The sequence below is a fragment of the Tachysurus fulvidraco genome, chromosome 3 (genome assembly GCF_022655615.1).
Source record: "Tachysurus fulvidraco isolate hzauxx_2018 chromosome 3, HZAU_PFXX_2.0, whole genome shotgun sequence".
Lineage (NCBI taxonomy): Eukaryota > Metazoa > Chordata > Actinopteri > Siluriformes > Bagridae > Tachysurus > Tachysurus fulvidraco.
Window position 1 is genome coordinate 18,807,620 of NC_062520.1, and position 18,760 is coordinate 18,826,379.

Here is an 18,760-nt window from a genome sequence, read left to right on the forward strand (position 1 = left end):
CATGCACTTAAAAAAAAACTCTGATAGCATAAGGATAAAGCCTTGAAAAACTTGAAGTGCTGCACTGGTCAAAAAACAAGTATGACTCATCAACTAGCTAATATTACGCCACTGGTGAAGCATGATGTTGGCAGTATTACACTATGGGGTGATTCTGAGTGTCATTGGGTTAAATAAATAGTCCAGACAACTTTTTTTAAAGTACACTCTACATAAAAATAAATTTGTAGAATTAGAACTTATTAGTGGCAGAGTGAGAAATAATGAAATGTACTAGTACAGTTACACTAAATAGCAGCATTCTTACAACACCGGTTGTTCGATACAAATTATTGGACCAGAATTGACCATTGTTAAAGTATTACATTAAAGAAAATACAAAACAATGCAAAACGTCTTACAAAATCATGCAAGTCAATTAACACTCCTTCATAATGAAACCTTTTTTGCCATTTTATTTGGCTACAAGGGTTAATATTTTCTTAAACATTATTTCAGTCTTTTTATCTAATGAACTATTGTATATTCACAAATAATTCATTTAAGTATAAGGACATGTTCATTCTAAGCCCAGACAGATTGATTCAACTTAAAAAAAAAATGATGGAAACTCACCTTAAAGTAAAATTTTGTCTTGTTGAATAAACAACATTTTACATTTAATGTACTTAACATTTAGGAATAATTGTATTGAAAAGATGTATCAGTTTAGGTAGCTTAAAATGCTAAATTGCTTTAGTTGACAAAACAAGTTGGATATTTTTTGTAGAATTTACTCTACACTATACAACAAACAACAAAAATGCAAATTAAGGATTTATTTTAATTTACAGTATATCTAAATTCGACTCACTTTATAAGAGTAACACAAAGAAAACGTCTTACCAACTTTACTCTTACATCGCATTATTACACATCTGACAAACTCAGACACAATATGTTATATTGTATTGTTTTAATACTGTAGAATGCATAAACATTTGCAAAACTCTAAACAGGCTTATGTATTGTGGTTTTGTATTACTATGCCAGATACAAACATTTGCCAGACTCTTAGCATGTACATTGTACATAAAATTGAGACATGCATGTTTTCATGTCTTATATAGCAAGCAGATTTGACAGTGCTAAAAGTTTGCTTAAAATAAATCACTACTTTACAGTAAAGTTATAAGGCATGATGGTAGAATAGACTTTGTGTTAAGATATATTTAGACTAGCTTGGCTAATACCACGTGGATGAGTATGAGGTTGCATTTTTCAAGATCTTACTTAAGATATTATCTGTCAAGTGTATGGAAAAAGATAAATTTTTACATGTAAACAAGTTTGTATAATTCTTTACACACAAAAGAAATTTGAAAACTTCTGAAATGTCTCTAAAGTTGTGCTGCATTTACAGTAAAGCCATATAATGTACAATTCCGAGCTAATGAATTATGTTGTCTCTGTAATGGTCAAATGTTGAACACGTGCACATTCAAAGGTTTTATTTCACATGCCAGGGTCATACAAACCGTGACCCAAAAATGCAAACAAACAAAAAAATAATTTATTACATCTAATCTGCCAATTCATTAGTAGACAGGTGTTAAAAGTCAATGTAATCAAACCCTAAAAGTCTGTGATGAAGCGTTTGGAAATGACACATACTGTAAATACTGCATTTAATTATGTTTATTTCTATTATTTAACTATTATCTCTAATTTATGAAGTGTCATAAATCCATGTATGCCCAAACAAATTCTTTGTGGTGTTCTGGTCCACTCTGCCTCGACATCAGTTCATTGCCATAGCAAGGGACTAAAACGAGCTTAGTTAGGTTCATTCAACTTAAATCAGAATTACAAAACATACGCAAATCGTGTATTTAATACAAAAAAATTAATACAGTAAGTGTTCTGATTTACGTTTATTGAACCTACTGTAATTAAACTAACTTCAGCATTATCAATGCTCTAATTGATAGGTCAAACTATAGTATGAGATTCATAGAGAGAGATCTATGCATGCTTTTAAAGAAAACAGGACACTAAGCCAGCAAAAAGTTTACAAATTTATTAGCCTATTGAAAAGTGACAATATGGAGGGGGGAAAAAATCCACCACCACATTAAATTGGCAGGAAAGGCAGGTGATAACATGATGAGGGAATGGGCAAGGGTCTTGTGTGCTGCTTATATACAGTACATATACACATTATACACAAGCTGAGTAAAAATATATAGGCAATGCTTCTACTTCTGAAAACACCAGACATTCATGTTTTTACAAAAAAAAAAAAGTGTAATATATAATACCTTAAAAGACAACAAATACAGTGTACAATATCAGACTCCCAACTTTGCCAGGAAAGCAATTAAAAGAAAAAAAAATATTTTGTTGCTTTACAGCATTTTAGCAATTTTCTATGCTACACAGAAAATTTCATAATCACAAAAGGTACAAAAATGGTTTCCTAATAAATAGTTACCAAAACATAAGCTGTCAGAAATGTAATATTGCAATAGTTCATATGGTAGTGTCTTTGTTGCCAGCACATCATGCTGTGTGGATTGTGCAAGACTGATGTGTCTGTTGTGCATTAATCAGTATCACCACAAGTCTGTATCAGTACAATTAAAACACTGCAAATAGACTCATGGGCAGGACATTAGCTGACTACTCGCTCATCATTCAGTTAACACAAATTTAAACAACACAAAGGAGTCTGCAGGCATTCATCACATGACTAGGTAAACCCTGCCTTAATCAGGGCACTGAAGTTCAGGTCAAGAAATGGAAGCAAAACAAGAACACTTTGTGGGGGAAATTAAAGAAAGGAAGAGGACTAGTTGGTTGAATACACTGATTACACACAAGTGGGATGTTACACTGCACAATGGAAAGAAAAATGCAGGAAAAAAAAAATCTAAAATCATGAAAGCATAAAGTGCAAGAACCTTTGACCATTGTAGTATAGCACTTGCTTTAACAGATAAATACATGTTCTCTTTAAATGTCACATTGCTCTAATCACAACCCTGGTTATTTGTGGTTACAAGATTTCAACCATTGTAAAAATATAGAACCAACCAGTCCAAAAGAAAGGTTTAGGATAAGGGTAAAGATGCAAACTGTGTTCACTTTTGGTGGTAATCCTGTATAAATCTTGGAGGTCAGTTAAGGTCATCCTTCCTACATACAAAAAGCATCTAGAAAAACAGCAATTTTAAGGATTCACTTCTTGTTATTTTGTGCACAATTGACAGCATATCACTCCCTATGACACCCTTGAATACCATTACTAAATTAATTTAGAATCATTTTGGATATCCAGCATTTTGGTGGCCAAAATGGTAATGACTTTGTTCCCCAACAACTGTAAAATTGATGAAATCAATGCTTTTGGCAGAAGTCGTCAGTCAAGATTGCAAAATAACAATTGTGTTTTATTCTACTCTAAAATAAAACATGCTGAACAAATAAAAGATTTGATGTATTTTAATGGCTCTTTTATATAAGAGTCTTAAAAAATAGCAACTGTTTTAGGATGAGCCTGGTTAGTGTACATGAAGAATGCATAGTGTTGGTTATGCAGATTAAGTTTAATAGGCATAAAATATGCTGGAACCAGCAGTCATGTGACACAAACTGCACAACTACCAGCTTAGTGTATTTGAAAGAATAGGATGAAGCAGCAAGTGGGCCACTGTAAATGTCCCCTTCATTAGCTTTGAAGCAAATATCAATTACTTAAGAGAACAGTGAGAGGGAATCTAAGTGACCAGACCAGTAGAAAGCATTTAGTGATAAGAAAAGATGAAATCCCTCCCGCTTAGCGCACATTCAAATGGGCTCATAAACCTTCGGCCACTTAGTCTTTTGTAGAGCAGGTCAACTTCACTTAATTCAGAATAATTTCAGAACACTTGGACCCACACTGCACACACAACCCAATAAAGCACATGATAAAATACTTCCATGGTGCATGGACACTGCCTTTAGTTTGAGCAGAACACCATATATAGTTCATATAAACAAGAAGTCTGAGGGTTTTTTCATAACCCAAGAAAACACCACACACACACACACACAAAAAAAAAAGCAACATCCTTCACACTGTCCGTGCAAAATAATGCTCAACTAACAAAAATGTAGAACTGGATAATTTAGATATGTTAAATAAGTGTGTTTCCAGATAATGGCATTTATGTCACAATAAAAATTGAGGGAGAACTCAAGCAAATCAACATAAATGCCAAAGGCCTGTAATTATTACTGTAATGATAACTGTCACATTGAAATGCCACTTGCATAATTAATGTGACAAATGTAGTTCATTTCTGTATCCAGCAGAAATTAGGTTCTTATGAGTAGTTAGTAGACGCAGACAGAAGGCATGCCAAGAACGTATAACAAATATAAACATGTTAATTTGTTAGTTTAGAATACATATTGCTTCATAAAAGCATATTAGTCTTTGTAATAGGTATGCAAGCACACAAAAGTAAATAATATTTACACAACTATTTACAAAAAACACAGTACATATCAATGGATTGAAGGCCATTGGCAGCAACAAGCAGGCCTGTTCATCCGCTAATGAATTTACAAATGATTGGTCCTTTTAAAAAAATGGAAACAGTCAAGAGTGACAAAAAATGCTTAGAAGATCTTCACATGCATACACAAAAAAGCTTAGAATAACAAAATGTTAACAGAAAATAAATGTCGTTGGCACTGAAACGCAAATTAAGAAAACAGGCAAGCACAAAAACATTGTTGCTTTTTTGTTTTTAGAGAGGGGAAAAAGTTGACTGAATTTGTTCAATTATCAGGCTAGAACACAGTCACGACAGTTCAGAGATCACCCCGTTAGGAAAAGGGCTAAGAAGAGTAATGCACCTTGATTTGCTCCAGCATCTATTTCTTAAATGTTATGTCTTCAGGTCTGAAGTGGCATCATTCTGAAATAATCCTACCAATTAAAAAGTAAATTATATGCCTGGAATACACATTACTGCAAAAGTAGGTGGCTGTGGAGAAATCACTTCAAAAACATCTTCAGAATTATGAGGAAAAAAGTACAAACCCACCAGAGTATTGAACTAATACTGTCTGATATTTATATATAAAAGTGTTAAAGCCAGTATGAAATACCAATATAATTTGTTCAAAGTCCTCTTTGTTGCAAAAATAGAGCAAAGTCAGAATAGAACTTATAGAATAAATAACTTCCCCAGGCTTTTTTCCAGTATGTGTATGTATGAGCAACAAAGCTGTGTCTGAACAGAAAGACCAACATCTGTGTGTTTATGAACAACATGCAGTGTGATCAAAGGTGTCTCTGAAGCTCTGGGGAGGAATTGTGTAGTCAACAGATGGAGTCATAGCAGCATACCCTGTGTTGAAGAAAGAGAAGGGAGTCTACCACTCACACTCTTCTGTCCACACCCACTGAGGTGCGACTCCAAAGGCTTGGAATTACTTCCACTCTTTCTAACAGGGAGAAACAGTTCAAATGTTCTATTCAAATGATCAGAGACGATCTTTCATACGCATTTTCATGTCTCCCTCTTTTCCTGGATCATGCTTCCAAGCTGTCTTACTGTAAAAACAGGGAAAAGATGTAGGTTACCCATCGTTATAAACCATGCAAGTTTAAGTGATAACTTGACTCTAGCTCCCATACACACACACAGACACATTATACACACACACACACACACACATTACATATACACACACCGCATGGTACACATTAGAGGCTGACATTTTTTCGGGATTCCCATGGGTCACGGGAAATAAAAATATAATCTGTTTGCTTTGGTATGGCTGATTAAATGAATGACGTACTCCACATACACGTGATAGTTGGTGGCAGTAATGTATGCCAAGAGAAGGCGTCTTCCCCATACACTCTCTAGAAGCCGCGAAAATTAAAAATGGAGTCGGACCCGAAACTCACACTGCAACGACTACTCTGGGAAGAAAGGATTCTGTCGAGCTAACTTCTAGAGGCTGATATTTTTTCGGGATTCCCGTGGGTCATGGGAGTCAGAGGGAATGGGAGCCATTCTTCTGGGATTGGGACGGGACTTTACACAGTAATTTTTTGCGGGATTGGGATGGGAATCTTTTTTCGGGAGTGGGACGGGAGAGGTTTGAAAATCCACTCCCATGTCACCCTCCAGTACACATATGTTTTTTGCGGTTCTGTATCACAACTGGTGACATTAAACACTTAGGGGGTTTTTACACCTGGTCACTTCATGCGTTTTCTGTGATCGGACAGCTATCCGATCGTAAAAAGACCAGGTCTAACTACCCTCCGAAACGTTTTCACGACAAATCTGATCTGGGTCTGGGACGCATTTCAGATGAAACTGGACAGGTGTAAATGCATGTGGTGGCTTGAGCAATACATCAGCGCTATACTCCTCCCAAATGGAAGTAGGTTGCTCGCAAGTGACTCGTGAGTCATGCTGTTTTATGTAGCATAACCGTCGTAAGTTTTTTTCGTCTTCTTTTTGATTGCATTCTGAAAACACCATACACCATAGCGTGTTCCGTTTCAATTACCCCAGAAATGAGGTCAAATATTATTTGCAGACCTGCCAACCTTGGAAATATTTTTTGAGTAGCAACTTACTGCAGCGACGCGGCGCAAGGTCGGGCACATTTGCTGGTCAGTGTTGATTAAGTTCACATGCTCACTCATCACCACTTTTTACACTTTTTTAAATACTGGCAAATAAAGGAAAACTTGATCGGTACGTGAACTTAAACTTGAGGCACAATACCGGACACTTGGGCACATGCCCCAGTAAAGGAGTCTAACGACGCCTGTGGTTCGGCAGGATTATTAAAATGGATGAAATTCACAATTCTGGACATTTACCTTTGAAACGTTAAGTCCTCACTGTAAGAAGAATTGAAGACGGACAGAGACAGATGAAAACCACATTCGTTTTGACGGCTCTCCGCTTGTAGCGTTGAAGAGTTTTAAAAAGCTGCTATGATTGGTCAAGTTATTATTTTCCCAGGTTGCTGCCCAATGCGGTTACACCCATAGGCACATTGCCTGGTGCACAAATGCACAGACAGTTGGACTCAAAGGCATCAATTTTTTTACAGTGCGTATTTTGAAGTGACAAATCGTAGCAGCGTACTCTGATGTCTAAATGCGTATCTGCTACACAAAATGCGCAAAGGTTGGCAGGTCTGTATTTGCATTTTGGGCGGGAGTAGAAAGATCGGATTGATATCTGATTTGCCAAGAAGCATTTATGTGGCCTTATGTAAATGGAAGTTTTAACAAATAAGACAGCTATCAGATCAGAGAAAACACATGAAGTGACCAGGTGTAAAAAGACCCTTAGTATTTCATTGCAACATTTAACAACTTTATCACATACATAATTTTTGATGTAAAGACATCAACAAGTCAATAATTAGCATTTGACTTACAAAACAAATGTTGGTCTCTGGGATGATGTCTTTGAGAGAAATTGCGTCTTCATTACTCATTTGCTCATCTTCAACTCCCAAACTAAAAGAGAGAGGCACAAGGTAACTAGTGAGCCTTTCAATTATCATGCAACGACCCAGTAAATAGCAAAGCACATCCATTCAGCATTACCTGAGGAAAGTGTTGCTATCAGGTTCTGTACTTGCAGCTTTGTGCACCTCCACCCCAACCGACCTACAAGCAAACAACATAATATAAGAATGAACAAAACAATTCTGAAAGGTTTGAAAGTGGGACATTAAATTAAATTGTCAAGATACAGATACAAGTTAATGTGTTGAAACCTGAGTGGGGGGACTGAAGGATTAGGCATATCAGTTGCTTCAAAATCACTCGAGGTTCCAGCTAAGGGTGGCATGTTGGGGAGTAGGTCAGGTCTGCCTAACTGCATTCCTGGAAAATAAAGCAGATGCATACAAATCTGGTCTCTGGCCAACCTGGTTTGAATTGATACTGGATTTTTTTGGTTAAATAATTTCTCCTCTTCTCACCAATTTCAGCATCAGTTTCAGGGTTGGTAAAGTGACTACGATAGACAAGTTGAGAATCAAGAAGCATGTGACTGCTGGATTGGGCACTTGGGAATGCAGTGCCCATGGGCAGTCTCCTGGACACACTCTGACAACCAGAACGGCTCTTCTTCAATGGTGATGATTTCACTGGAGACAGCAAGAGAGCAACAAAACATAAGCACATTCAGCATCGCATAATGTTTCTCAACAGACGGAGCATGTTAAAATAGAGACGCGTCAATGGAATAATAACTGAAATTCAGATCATTTGGAAACCTACTTGATTTTTTAAATACTGTGTTGCACATAAATCGCTGGAATCGCTCTGCGTAGAAACCTGGCCGATGAACAGACACGGTGTCCTAGAAAAAATATATATATATAATTTAGGCAATGTGGCAAATGCATTTTAAATAGCATCTTAAAACAATTGATGAAGATAAACTACACTTAATATCTTACCCCATCATGGACCAGTGCTTTCCAGGAATGTTCTAACTTCTTAATGAATCTACAAGGCCACATTTCCAAGAACATGGCACATGTCAAAAAAAATTGGAGAAGCTTACCGTGTTTCATATGCAATTATTATCTTTCTATATGGTACTATTTTAAACTAAGCTTTGCTTGTAAAATTATTAGCAGTATTTTTCTATTTTGACTCAATTAATAAATTACTGAATAAATTACTGTGAGGATCATTATTATAATCTTTTGAAATTACTTTAACTTCGAAAACACACAATTACAGAGCATGGCTTGTTAAGTTACCTGTATGATTGCAGAATATCAATGATGCCAAGGTATAGCAGTAGTCGCTCTCCTTTACTGTTCCGAGCTGGGATACCACCCCACCTACCCAGATTGAAAATAAGATCCTGATTTACAAAGTTCAGCAAACTGAAAAGCAAGCCCACCAGACAAGCGGAAGCTCCAGTGTGCTGCCCAGTACTATGATTTGATTGCCCAGACCTGACTAGTCTAAAACGTAACAGCTAGCATAATGTGAAAAGGTGCGTTAGCTAGTTTAGCTCTTAATAAAGACTAACGGTAGAATATGAAATTCTTGTGAGAGAACAATTATGAAGCCATGTATCCCTGCATGATAATGTTTTTGATGCAACACATTTGTGGCCTTGAAAATTAGCTACTGGCAAAAGTATGATCTTGGCTAGGATTAAATTGAAACACTTGTACCAAATGTTAATTAATTTTTGCTTTGCTAAAGTCAGAAGGTAGTAGAGATAATTTGTTAATTGGGTTGTTAAATGCATTTCTGTGGCAGAAATGCATTTATTCATATACTATGAATAAAAACCTTACCTGTATATATGAACACATCACACCTGAATTCTCATAGTATAATACTGATTCAGGGTTCTATATTTGTATTCTCTGTCTCTTATACAGAATGTGCTTTCTGAAAGCAAATTGACAAAATATTTTGCACACATTCTTCTTTTTATTTCTATTGTTGAGTCTGGACTCCATGTTATCATCAGCTGTGTAGAGTTAACCAAACATATTAAGCAAACAAGGCTGAATCCAGCTCTTTGCTTGACTGTAAATAAATGGGTCACTTAGATATCCTCTGCCACAGTCAAAATCATTTTGTTTAGTTTTTAGTAATTTGCTTGGTACACATTTGCTTCTGGAAGAATGTTCTCCATACTTGCAGTTCTCTTGGTGAATTAAATTCTAGTTTTCACACCAAAAAATACGGCCAGAATGGAAAAGAAAGTCTAAACACAAAGACAGGACAGAATTATGTGCACACATGAGTAGTGAATCAAACAGAGACAGGGCTATAGTTAAGAAATAGGTGACTGACTGGTCCTCGCTGTCCATTGTGCTCTTCCCACGTGCCTCTCCTTGGATGGATTCCATAGCTGTACTGTACAGGGCTTTCTGTGCCTGAGGCCTCTTCTGGTCAGGCGTGACTGTCCCATCCACAGGCCTGCAGATTTCCCCTACGCCAAAACGCTCACGGTTCGCCTGATCCACATTGTGGATACCAATCAGTAAACTGTAGTCCATGATCTTAAAGCTCTGCAACAACTAAACAAAAACCACCAAACAAATCATTAAAACCACCACAATGTAAACAGCCATGTTAAGAAAGGATCATCAGAGACAATTATTCTAGTGAAGCTGGCATGTATCTTAAAACAAAGACTACTGTCATTATCTAGACGTTATGGTCTGTGCATATGAATACAGTCCAGAACAATTACAGTGATTATAGTTCTGATACACATGTGAGCACACACTCACCAGGCAGTCTCGCTGAATGGTTTTACTGAGAGCGTTGTAATTGTCTGGTTCAAGTTGAATTCCATCAGGCATGTCCTGGTTGAAATCAAGGTCTTTGTAGGTGGGTACACTTTTCTCCTGCTCTTTGGGAGAGGCTCGGCGCTTGTAAGTGGAACCTTTTAAGTCATATTTTAGGTGCATCGGTACAGAACGTGGCAGAAGGTTGTTCATCACTACAATGCGTATGTTTTTCCCCCCTGCCTGCACGCAGTATAATCCATAGAATTTGGGCAGCAGTGTTCGTTTGTTTTGGTTTAAATTCTACCACACAAAGAGAAAGAAAGAACGAAACACCATAAGCCAATATTATTAATCATCTTATTATTTAAAAAAATATTAAATCACAACCCAGTCCCTCTATACACTCTTCTTAACAAAAAAAAAAAAACAAACACATACAAAATGTTATAAGTGAATTCACATAAAATGACATACCATAAAATATCCTGGCAGTAGTTTCTGCAAGAACTCCGCTTCTTTGTGCTGGACCGTTTTAATAATAAACTCATCATCGCTGGAGACATAGAAGATTGAGCCGCTTGCACCAGGATTCGACAGCTCGATCAGAGGATCATTACACAGAGAGTACTGCAGAAGCATAAAAAAGAAACACGAATACAACCCATGAGCAAGCATTAATATTTAGCATGCCAACAATTATGTGTAGCATAGGGGTTAAGCTGACCAGGTAGTCATCAGGTCGAATGCCAAAGAGTTCTCTGAAGTAACGGAAGGCAATGGGTGCATATGTCTTAAACCGGAAGTCACCATGGTGATGTGCAGGAGTCAGATTACTTCCCTCGCTAAGAAATGGATAGACAGAAATGAAAGTTGGCATAAATGGTACATAATATCTCACAAAAAAACAAAAATCTTTATTTTTTAAAAAGGAGAAAGCAAGTGTTATTCCCTGAACATCCTGAAATTAGCAGAATGTAATATAAGAGGGATGCTAGTGAAGGATAAGGTTTTAAAAGGCAAGGTGATTTTGAATGGGAAGTTGAATGGCACCCAACCAGAGATGTAAAAAAACAAGACAATCAAGTGTACATACACTACACTGCCTAGCCAAAAAAAATCACCACTAGAATATTATTCAAATAGGTAATTACTGCAGTGCTTAATGTGATTGAGTTGGAAACTGGAGTTATTTAACCCTAACTGACGCAGTGAGTAGTTTCTCATTTCTTAAACAACCATGTGGGAAAGCATATCCTGTGGTCATAAAGATGATGTTACTCTTAAACTTAACTTATGAAACTTATGAAATTAATAGCCTGCATCAGACAGGATAAGAAATATCATGATCAGAGGTGTGATGGGTGATTTAGTCTAAGAAGAGAGGTGGACAAAGTGATACACCATGTGATACATCATGCCTAATGCCTGCCACACGCCTGTGGGGGCAGTGTTATGATAAGGGTTCTCTGTTCTAGGTTCAGCAACATTATATACCCAAAAATATGAGGTCAGTTGACTACCTAATCATACTGAAAACTAAGACCAAGTTTTCCCTGATGGCACAGACATTCCAAGATGACAATGCCAGGAAGCTTTTCAGGGAGCATGAGACATCATTTTCACACACAGATTAGCCACCACTGGGTCCAGACGTTAAGCCCACTGAGAAGCATTGAGATTTTCTGGAGAAGACTTGATGCAGCGTTTCAACTGTCCCATCATCAGTAAAAGATCTCGGCAAGAAATTAATGCAACTATGGACAGAAATAAATGTTCTGACACTGCATACGCTTACAGAAATCATGCCATGGCAAATGAAAGCTGTAATTAAATCAAAATCGTTCCGACAGTGTGAGAGACTTTTTGGGCCTTGCAGTGTATATAATTAGATATATTTAACTGAAACATCAGAAACAAGAAGCACGCAATATATTTTAAAGCCCCGAATCAGCACAAAATAGGAGAAAGCTCATACCTTGGGAAGAAGATGCTTTCTACCACATAGAAGTCCTGCATAAGAACATCTCTCTCAGCTTTCTGGCTGAGGCTTCCCACAGTGTGAGTAATACCAAGCTGAATGGCTCCTTTCAAGGCAGAAGAGGTTGTCTGGTGTGAGAAATGTTAGGAAATTAGCAAATTAGTGGCCCCTGCAATGGGTTCTTTCGGTGAAAGTAAGCACAGAAGACTAGCCCTCTTTTCACCAAGCTGGTACATTACAGTGATTAATGACTTAATATGATAAGCAGCATTTTATAAACAGCTCTTTGTATTTCAGTTACTAAGTACCAAGATGCCCTCTTTCCTTGTTTGAACGTTCCAAATTTAACTGACCTTCTTATAAGTGGTCTCTCCAGTGGGGTTAATCCCTCGATGACCAATAGTCTTCTTCATACTCTGAGACGACCCTGGGCCCTGTGGAAAGTGAGAGATCACATTTTCTTAATGCTCGTCCTGTCTAATCAGTGCCATAGAGTGATCTGTTACTCACAACACATTCATAAAATAACCCAAATATGCAAAATCTCTGTTTAGTTTATAGTCTAGATATAAATAACAAAAATATTGTTGTCTAACACTCACCTCTGGTGAAGCTGTTTTTCGACTGGACCCTTTAAAGAAGAAGAAAAGATCCATGAAAATTTGTTTGTAAAGGATCTGTGAAGAAAGCTTTTTAAAAACTTGAGTATATTTACTGTATCATTCTTTCTGGGATGCCTTTTGCAGTACCAATTTATATCAAGTGTCTCTAGTATCTGTAATTACCTAAGATTCATCTAAGAAGCAGAATATGATGTTCTAACACAACGGCATTTAAGGAATATTAGCAGGCTCACCTAGTCACGGCAATTCCACTATAGAAAAGGTAATAGATAAAGGTAATATATAGCACAACATTTAAATTTATAAAATGAGTTTTAATTGGCAAAAAAAATCTAAATCAAATCATCTACACACGAGGCCTAGGTTGCTGTAGCTTTTCATTCCAGTCAAGAACCAAACCTGATGGTCAACTGTAGACCAAGACAAATTTGTGGCTACTTACTGGTTGGAACAAAACCATATAGCCACACCAATCCTATGCAAATATCGGAAACCCCTGTTAGAAATTTTAAATGGGGCTTTAGATCTTTATACTTTTTAATATTAGAGTGTAATCTAACTCAACCTGTTTTCCATCCCTGCAGAAACATTGTGTAATTTAATATCTTTCTTTTATGGGAAAAACAGCATCCATCTTGAGATATAGCAGCATCTTTCAAGACAACAAAAATTAATAGCCTTTTTATACAGTTAGTCAATAATGTGTACAGAAAAATTGCGACCAAAAACTCATGGTCTAGTGCAGGGGTCGGCAACCCGCGGCTCCGGAGCTGCAAGTGGCCCTTTCATACCTCTGCTGTGGCTCCCTGTAGATTTGGAAAATAAATATTTAATTTAAATCTTTTTTATTTTTTTTAGTTAGTTTTTTAAAAAATGTAATTCTAAATTCTAAGATCATGATGCTCTTGTAACATTAAAATAAACCGTGTTTAAAAAAAATATGCGTCATAACTACCGACTTGCGAAATCCGACACACAGAAGCAGGGCAGTTTTGGTTTGCTGCAGCCGGCAAGTTACATTTTTTTATGTCATGCATGGCTGTCAAGTGTCACGCATTGAGAGTGACAGTCAAGCATTTGGGTCTTTTCTCACACTCTCCCGCCGCACATCATATTCTCACGCAGAAAAACTTTTTGACTATCATATATTTAATAAGCCGCAGCGCCCAAAATGTATCAGTCCGCACTGCTGTCTCTGTGGAATTGGGCAGGAATCAAGCGCGTCTCAGTTCTTTATTCGAGCCTGACACTTATCAGCCAATCAAAAAAGAGGCTACACAACAGCCAATCAGAAAATAGCAATATCTGGGAAAGATTTAACGCAACATCCAATGAAAAAAAGCGAGGGGTTGGAGAGGTCATGCTTGCCTGTCTTCAAAACTTGAGAGCCCTGGTCATGAATACGAAGGACTCAATTATATATTAAACATTTTATTTGAAAGTAACCTTCAACCCAGCGTCTTTTTTCTTAAGGTCAGTTCAAACTGTTCAAAATATTTTTGTTTGCCTGCAGAAATAAAATTGCGTTTACTCGGTAGCAGTTAATTGATTTCATAAATGCAACACACTACAGTTTTTTCTAAAAAAAAAAAAAAACGATATCTGCAGTGTTATCTTCATTTTAGATGTCAAAAGGGTTTTGTGGCTCCCTGTGGTAATTTTCTGTGGGAAACGGGTCCAAATGGCTCTTTGAGTGTTTAAGGTTGCCGACCCCTGGTCTAGTGTAATCCATTTGAAAGCACACAACTGACTTTGTGCATGTTGGGCTATGTCAGAAATCCCCATTAAAAAAAGGCTTATTTTTTGTGTATAACAGCCTGCAACCTAAATGCCAAGCAATACCCGTTTAGCTCCATTTGTACCCAATTACATCTTATGCATCCATAGGTGCCCAGAACACACAAGAGTGGCCTAATAGACCGACACTTTACACTACACAGCAAAAAAAATATATTAATTATATATATATATAATCTGTCCCAGCTAACATTCTCTAACAAACTTATTGGCCCTTTAAATGGGCTGATGTGTAATGTATGAATTATTGAACGGACCTAACTAACTATGGCTGAAAGAAATATTCAACAATCACCAAAACACTCATCACCCTTAAGTAATGAAAGCTGCCACTGCTGGGCCCCTGAGCAAGGCCCTTAACCCTCAGTTGCTCAGTTGTAAGTCACTCTGGATAAGGGTGTCTGCTAAATGCCGTAAATGTAAATGTAATGAGAGCAATTCTTGCAAAGATTAGCTGATGTTGACAAAAAAGAAATGTTGGAATTTCAAAATATTGTGCCCTCAAAGCTCAAATGTGATTTCATAATGCCCTTTTAAAACTTTTTGTTCATTTCTTTTCACACACAAAAACAAATGCTGGCACAGCACAACCATGCATGTACTTCTCTGAGAGACCAGCATCCTCCAGAAGGGAGTCCTCAAATCTGTGGGGGTAAGACACCTTGGATAAGACCAACTAAATCATAAGCTACTTCTATTGCCATTTAAATACAAGAGGAGTTCGGAAGCATTTTTTTATTTTTTACTACTGACTGAACTGATTGTGTAAGTGGATTGAAACACCATTACTGTGGACCAGCAATTCAGTACAATTGAGTATTGACCAAGTACATATATGTCTAAGAAAATCCAGAATAACTATCTTAGTGACCATTAAGAACATATGTGTATATATAGCATCAATTTCATCATAAGTGTGTAAAAAATAAACAAATTAATAGATAAATAAAAAAGCACTGTTAAACTGAATGAGACTCAGATACTAGAGCGGGTCCATTGTGTTTTTGGGGAACAAGACATTTGTTCCACTTATTTTTTAGCTTCAGTATTGTCCTTGGAACCTGGAAAATGGTTTGTAAAACTTTTTTTTTCCTGAATTTTTGATCATTTTTACACCACAAAGGTCTAGTGTATGTGGTTTATGCATGAAAGAAGTCCTACAACAAATACTGTCACAACCAATTGTGCATAGCACCTCTTTTTCTTTTGTTCTTTACCTAAATTAATATAGCTTGGTTCCTACTGTAAGAGCCCAGCCAGAGACAAAAGATGGATATCCGCCTATCAGGCTAACTCTGGCTTTTTATTTATCTATTTATTAATGAACATGGTATCTGTAAAGAATACCAAATCTAAGAACAATGTAGACACAAAATTTAAATTTCTGTTGATGGTGGAGCAAAACAAATTTGGGAAGTTTTGTAAACTAGATTTGAAATGTGTGCCTGCTGGTAAATCCTACTTTACCAACACTGCAGATTAGAGATGTAATCCACCATCTATGGTCTAAATCTGTAGTTATTACTAAAAGCTGCTTTTGGAAAAACAAAATATCCAAATAGAATAATCAACTGGAACTGAAAATGCAATATTTACCATAATAATTATATTTAAACAATTAAACGATTTTAACATTTATTTCAAATCTGTTGCTATCTAAAGTAGAATATAAAAGGCAGCATAAAGCACATACATTTTGGGGGCAGGACACTGACATTTTACAAGAAACGACCAGATACTAATTCAAATGCTATTTTAGGGAGAACCGTTTGCCCTAATATTTATATCTGGTACACTAAAGCTACTCCAGACAAGATCTCATTGATTGTTGAATCAGAGGGAAACAAGTAAGGCATAACCAGGTATATATAAGACTGGAAACACAGATACAACAAAGTGACCATGCCTGTTCTTCTGCAAGCAAATACGAGTCTGAAAAACGGGCTTATATGATCCAAGTACCTGAAAAAAGAGGTGAGAAGAGATACCAAAGACTGGGATATAATAGAAATGAAAATCTCCTTTCACAACACAACACAGACCACGCAGCACAGACACAACAAAGCTAGCTACAGTGGGGACACAATAGAATTGTGTATAGTCCATTTGAGCAAGAAAAAACACACAAGTCTTTATACGTTATTTAATACACGAGCTTAGAAAAAATAAACAAAATATCAGATAGAATAGTCCTAGTAAACGTTTCTGTGGTCACGTTATTTAGCTGTCTCGGTTAACTAACACGAAGTAGCTCGTTAGCAAGCAGTCGAACGCCGTTGAAAAATGTGCTGCTTAAATTACCCAACAATATCGACGCTGAACACGAAAAGGGAATAAAAGTGAAGACGAAAAACAAAACTGTCGCACTTTCCATACATATATCTATATCGCTTTCCAGCTCCGCAGATAACGTCCACTCCTGGTTCAGCTAACTTTAGCTAGCAGCAGAGCTAGCAGCAGCAGAGCTAGCTCGAACACAAACAGGCTACAACACCACAAAATAACGTTTTACCGCTAGCGAAATAACTGACTGTGTAACATACGATACAGACCTACTAAACATATCCTGTCTTAGCGTTTATAACGTAGTTGATGTGTGAGAGAATTAGCTCGCTAGGTTAGCTAAGTTAGCCTAGTGTGAAAATTTCACTCAGTACTTTAGAACACAAACATTCGAAGCTTTTACCGGTTATTCTAGTCGTACACAATGGAAGGTTAATTCCTGAATTAATTAAAATCTTTACAATACTATGTATAACCGAGAACGCAAATTTAATATATATAAGAAGACCCCTGATAAGAAATTGTTTACCTGGGGGGGCTGTAAAGCCCGGGTCTGCGGGACCAGCGGTCGCCATTTTCATGTAACTCCGGCAACAGCCTCCAGTTCCGCTCGGGAATCTTGCTCGCGCGCCCTCTCGGTGACGTCACGGTTAGTGGGCGTGGTTAATAATTGTGGACACACCCACCGATTAAACTCTTTCCACCTCACTACAGTACTGTTCAAACCCTAGGAGTTATGTTTACACGTGGATCAGTCATAGGTGGGAGCTTTATGGCTTCTGTTAGTAAAGAAAAAATATTACGACAAATCTAAAAATAGGGCGCACAAAAGACTTCATATGGAAACTGTGACCACTTTCCAAACTGAATTATTTCACCATGCTTTATTTCCATACTGTAAATAAGTCATACAGCAGTGTAGAAAAAGACAACAAACAGCTCAAAAGTATATATAAATATATATATATGACTCCATGACAGGTTTCTACACTACTGTATAAACCAATTAAAAGTGTGTAAAATGTATATTTATGAAATGCTTTCATCAATTCTTTTTATTAATGAAATATAATCATTGTTTTCAGATATGCGACAAATTTTTTAAGAGATAAGAATTTGGGGTTGTACAGGTTAAGGCAGTTACAATTACAGGGAAATCATAATATTGAAACCCTGACTAATTCAATACCAACTGAAATATATCAAGTTGAACACATTGTGAAGCTTATTATACCAAAGACATTTCACTATATTTCCAGTGGCACTTGGCTATATTCACAACTGTGATAGCACTTTTGTGAATATTTTATACTTTTTAAATTTTTTGAAAGCACACCACCCTGAACGCCTCTCTAAATGCCCATATTTTATGTATGAAATACAGTGCTCAGCATAAATTAGTACAGCCCCTTTGAAAATTAAGATTTTTATCAAATTCTCAGTGAATATGAGAGCAATTTGCTGCATTTTTACAAAAACAGTTTTATTAAACTTTTTATTTTCATTAACACAACAGTGTGGTCATCTAACATCTTTAGAATAAGAAAAATAATATTTAATTCAAATGAGGAGTTGCAAAAATCTTTGTCTTATCACTCCAAAGTATAGAGTCCCAGTAATCTTCGCTTTTGTCAACATGACAGGCTTTTTTGTGCACAAGCTTCAGCAGTGACTACCTTCGTGGACGACAGCCATGCATGCAACTCCTCTGCAGTGTACATTTTATGGTGTCACAGTAAAACACTCACCCCAGTTTTACATTCAAATGATTTAGCCAACT

The 18,760-nt window shown here is 36.8% G+C and overlaps 1 protein-coding gene across 2 annotated transcripts; it reads right to left on the bottom strand.

Moving 5' to 3' along the window:
• Nucleotides 1–2,044: 2,044 nt before the first annotated feature.
• On the bottom strand, nucleotides 2,045–17,641 carry pip5k1ab (phosphatidylinositol-4-phosphate 5-kinase, type I, alpha, b). 2 transcript variants are annotated; one of them, XM_047811203.1, is made up of 17 exons: nucleotides 17,510–17,576; nucleotides 15,300–15,341; nucleotides 12,880–12,908; nucleotides 12,631–12,711; nucleotides 12,275–12,405; nucleotides 11,024–11,141; nucleotides 10,774–10,926; nucleotides 10,300–10,599; nucleotides 9,857–10,083; nucleotides 8,797–8,880; nucleotides 8,488–8,536; nucleotides 8,306–8,387; nucleotides 8,005–8,172; nucleotides 7,798–7,906; nucleotides 7,625–7,687; nucleotides 7,453–7,534; nucleotides 2,045–5,590 (listed from the first exon to the last, which is right to left on the bottom strand). In XM_047811203.1, exons 1-17 carry the CDS (start codon nucleotides 17,559–17,561, stop codon nucleotides 5,588–5,590), a joined length of 1,773 nt encoding a protein of 590 aa, XP_047667159.1. In that variant the 5' UTR covers nucleotides 17,562–17,576; the 3' UTR covers nucleotides 2,045–5,587. The 2 variants fall into 2 exon arrangements, with proteins under 2 accessions (XP_047667159.1, XP_047667160.1); XM_047811204.1 differs by lacking the exon at nucleotides 15,300–15,341 and having other exon boundaries at nucleotides 17,510–17,641.
• Nucleotides 17,642–18,760: the final 1,119 nt, after the last annotated feature.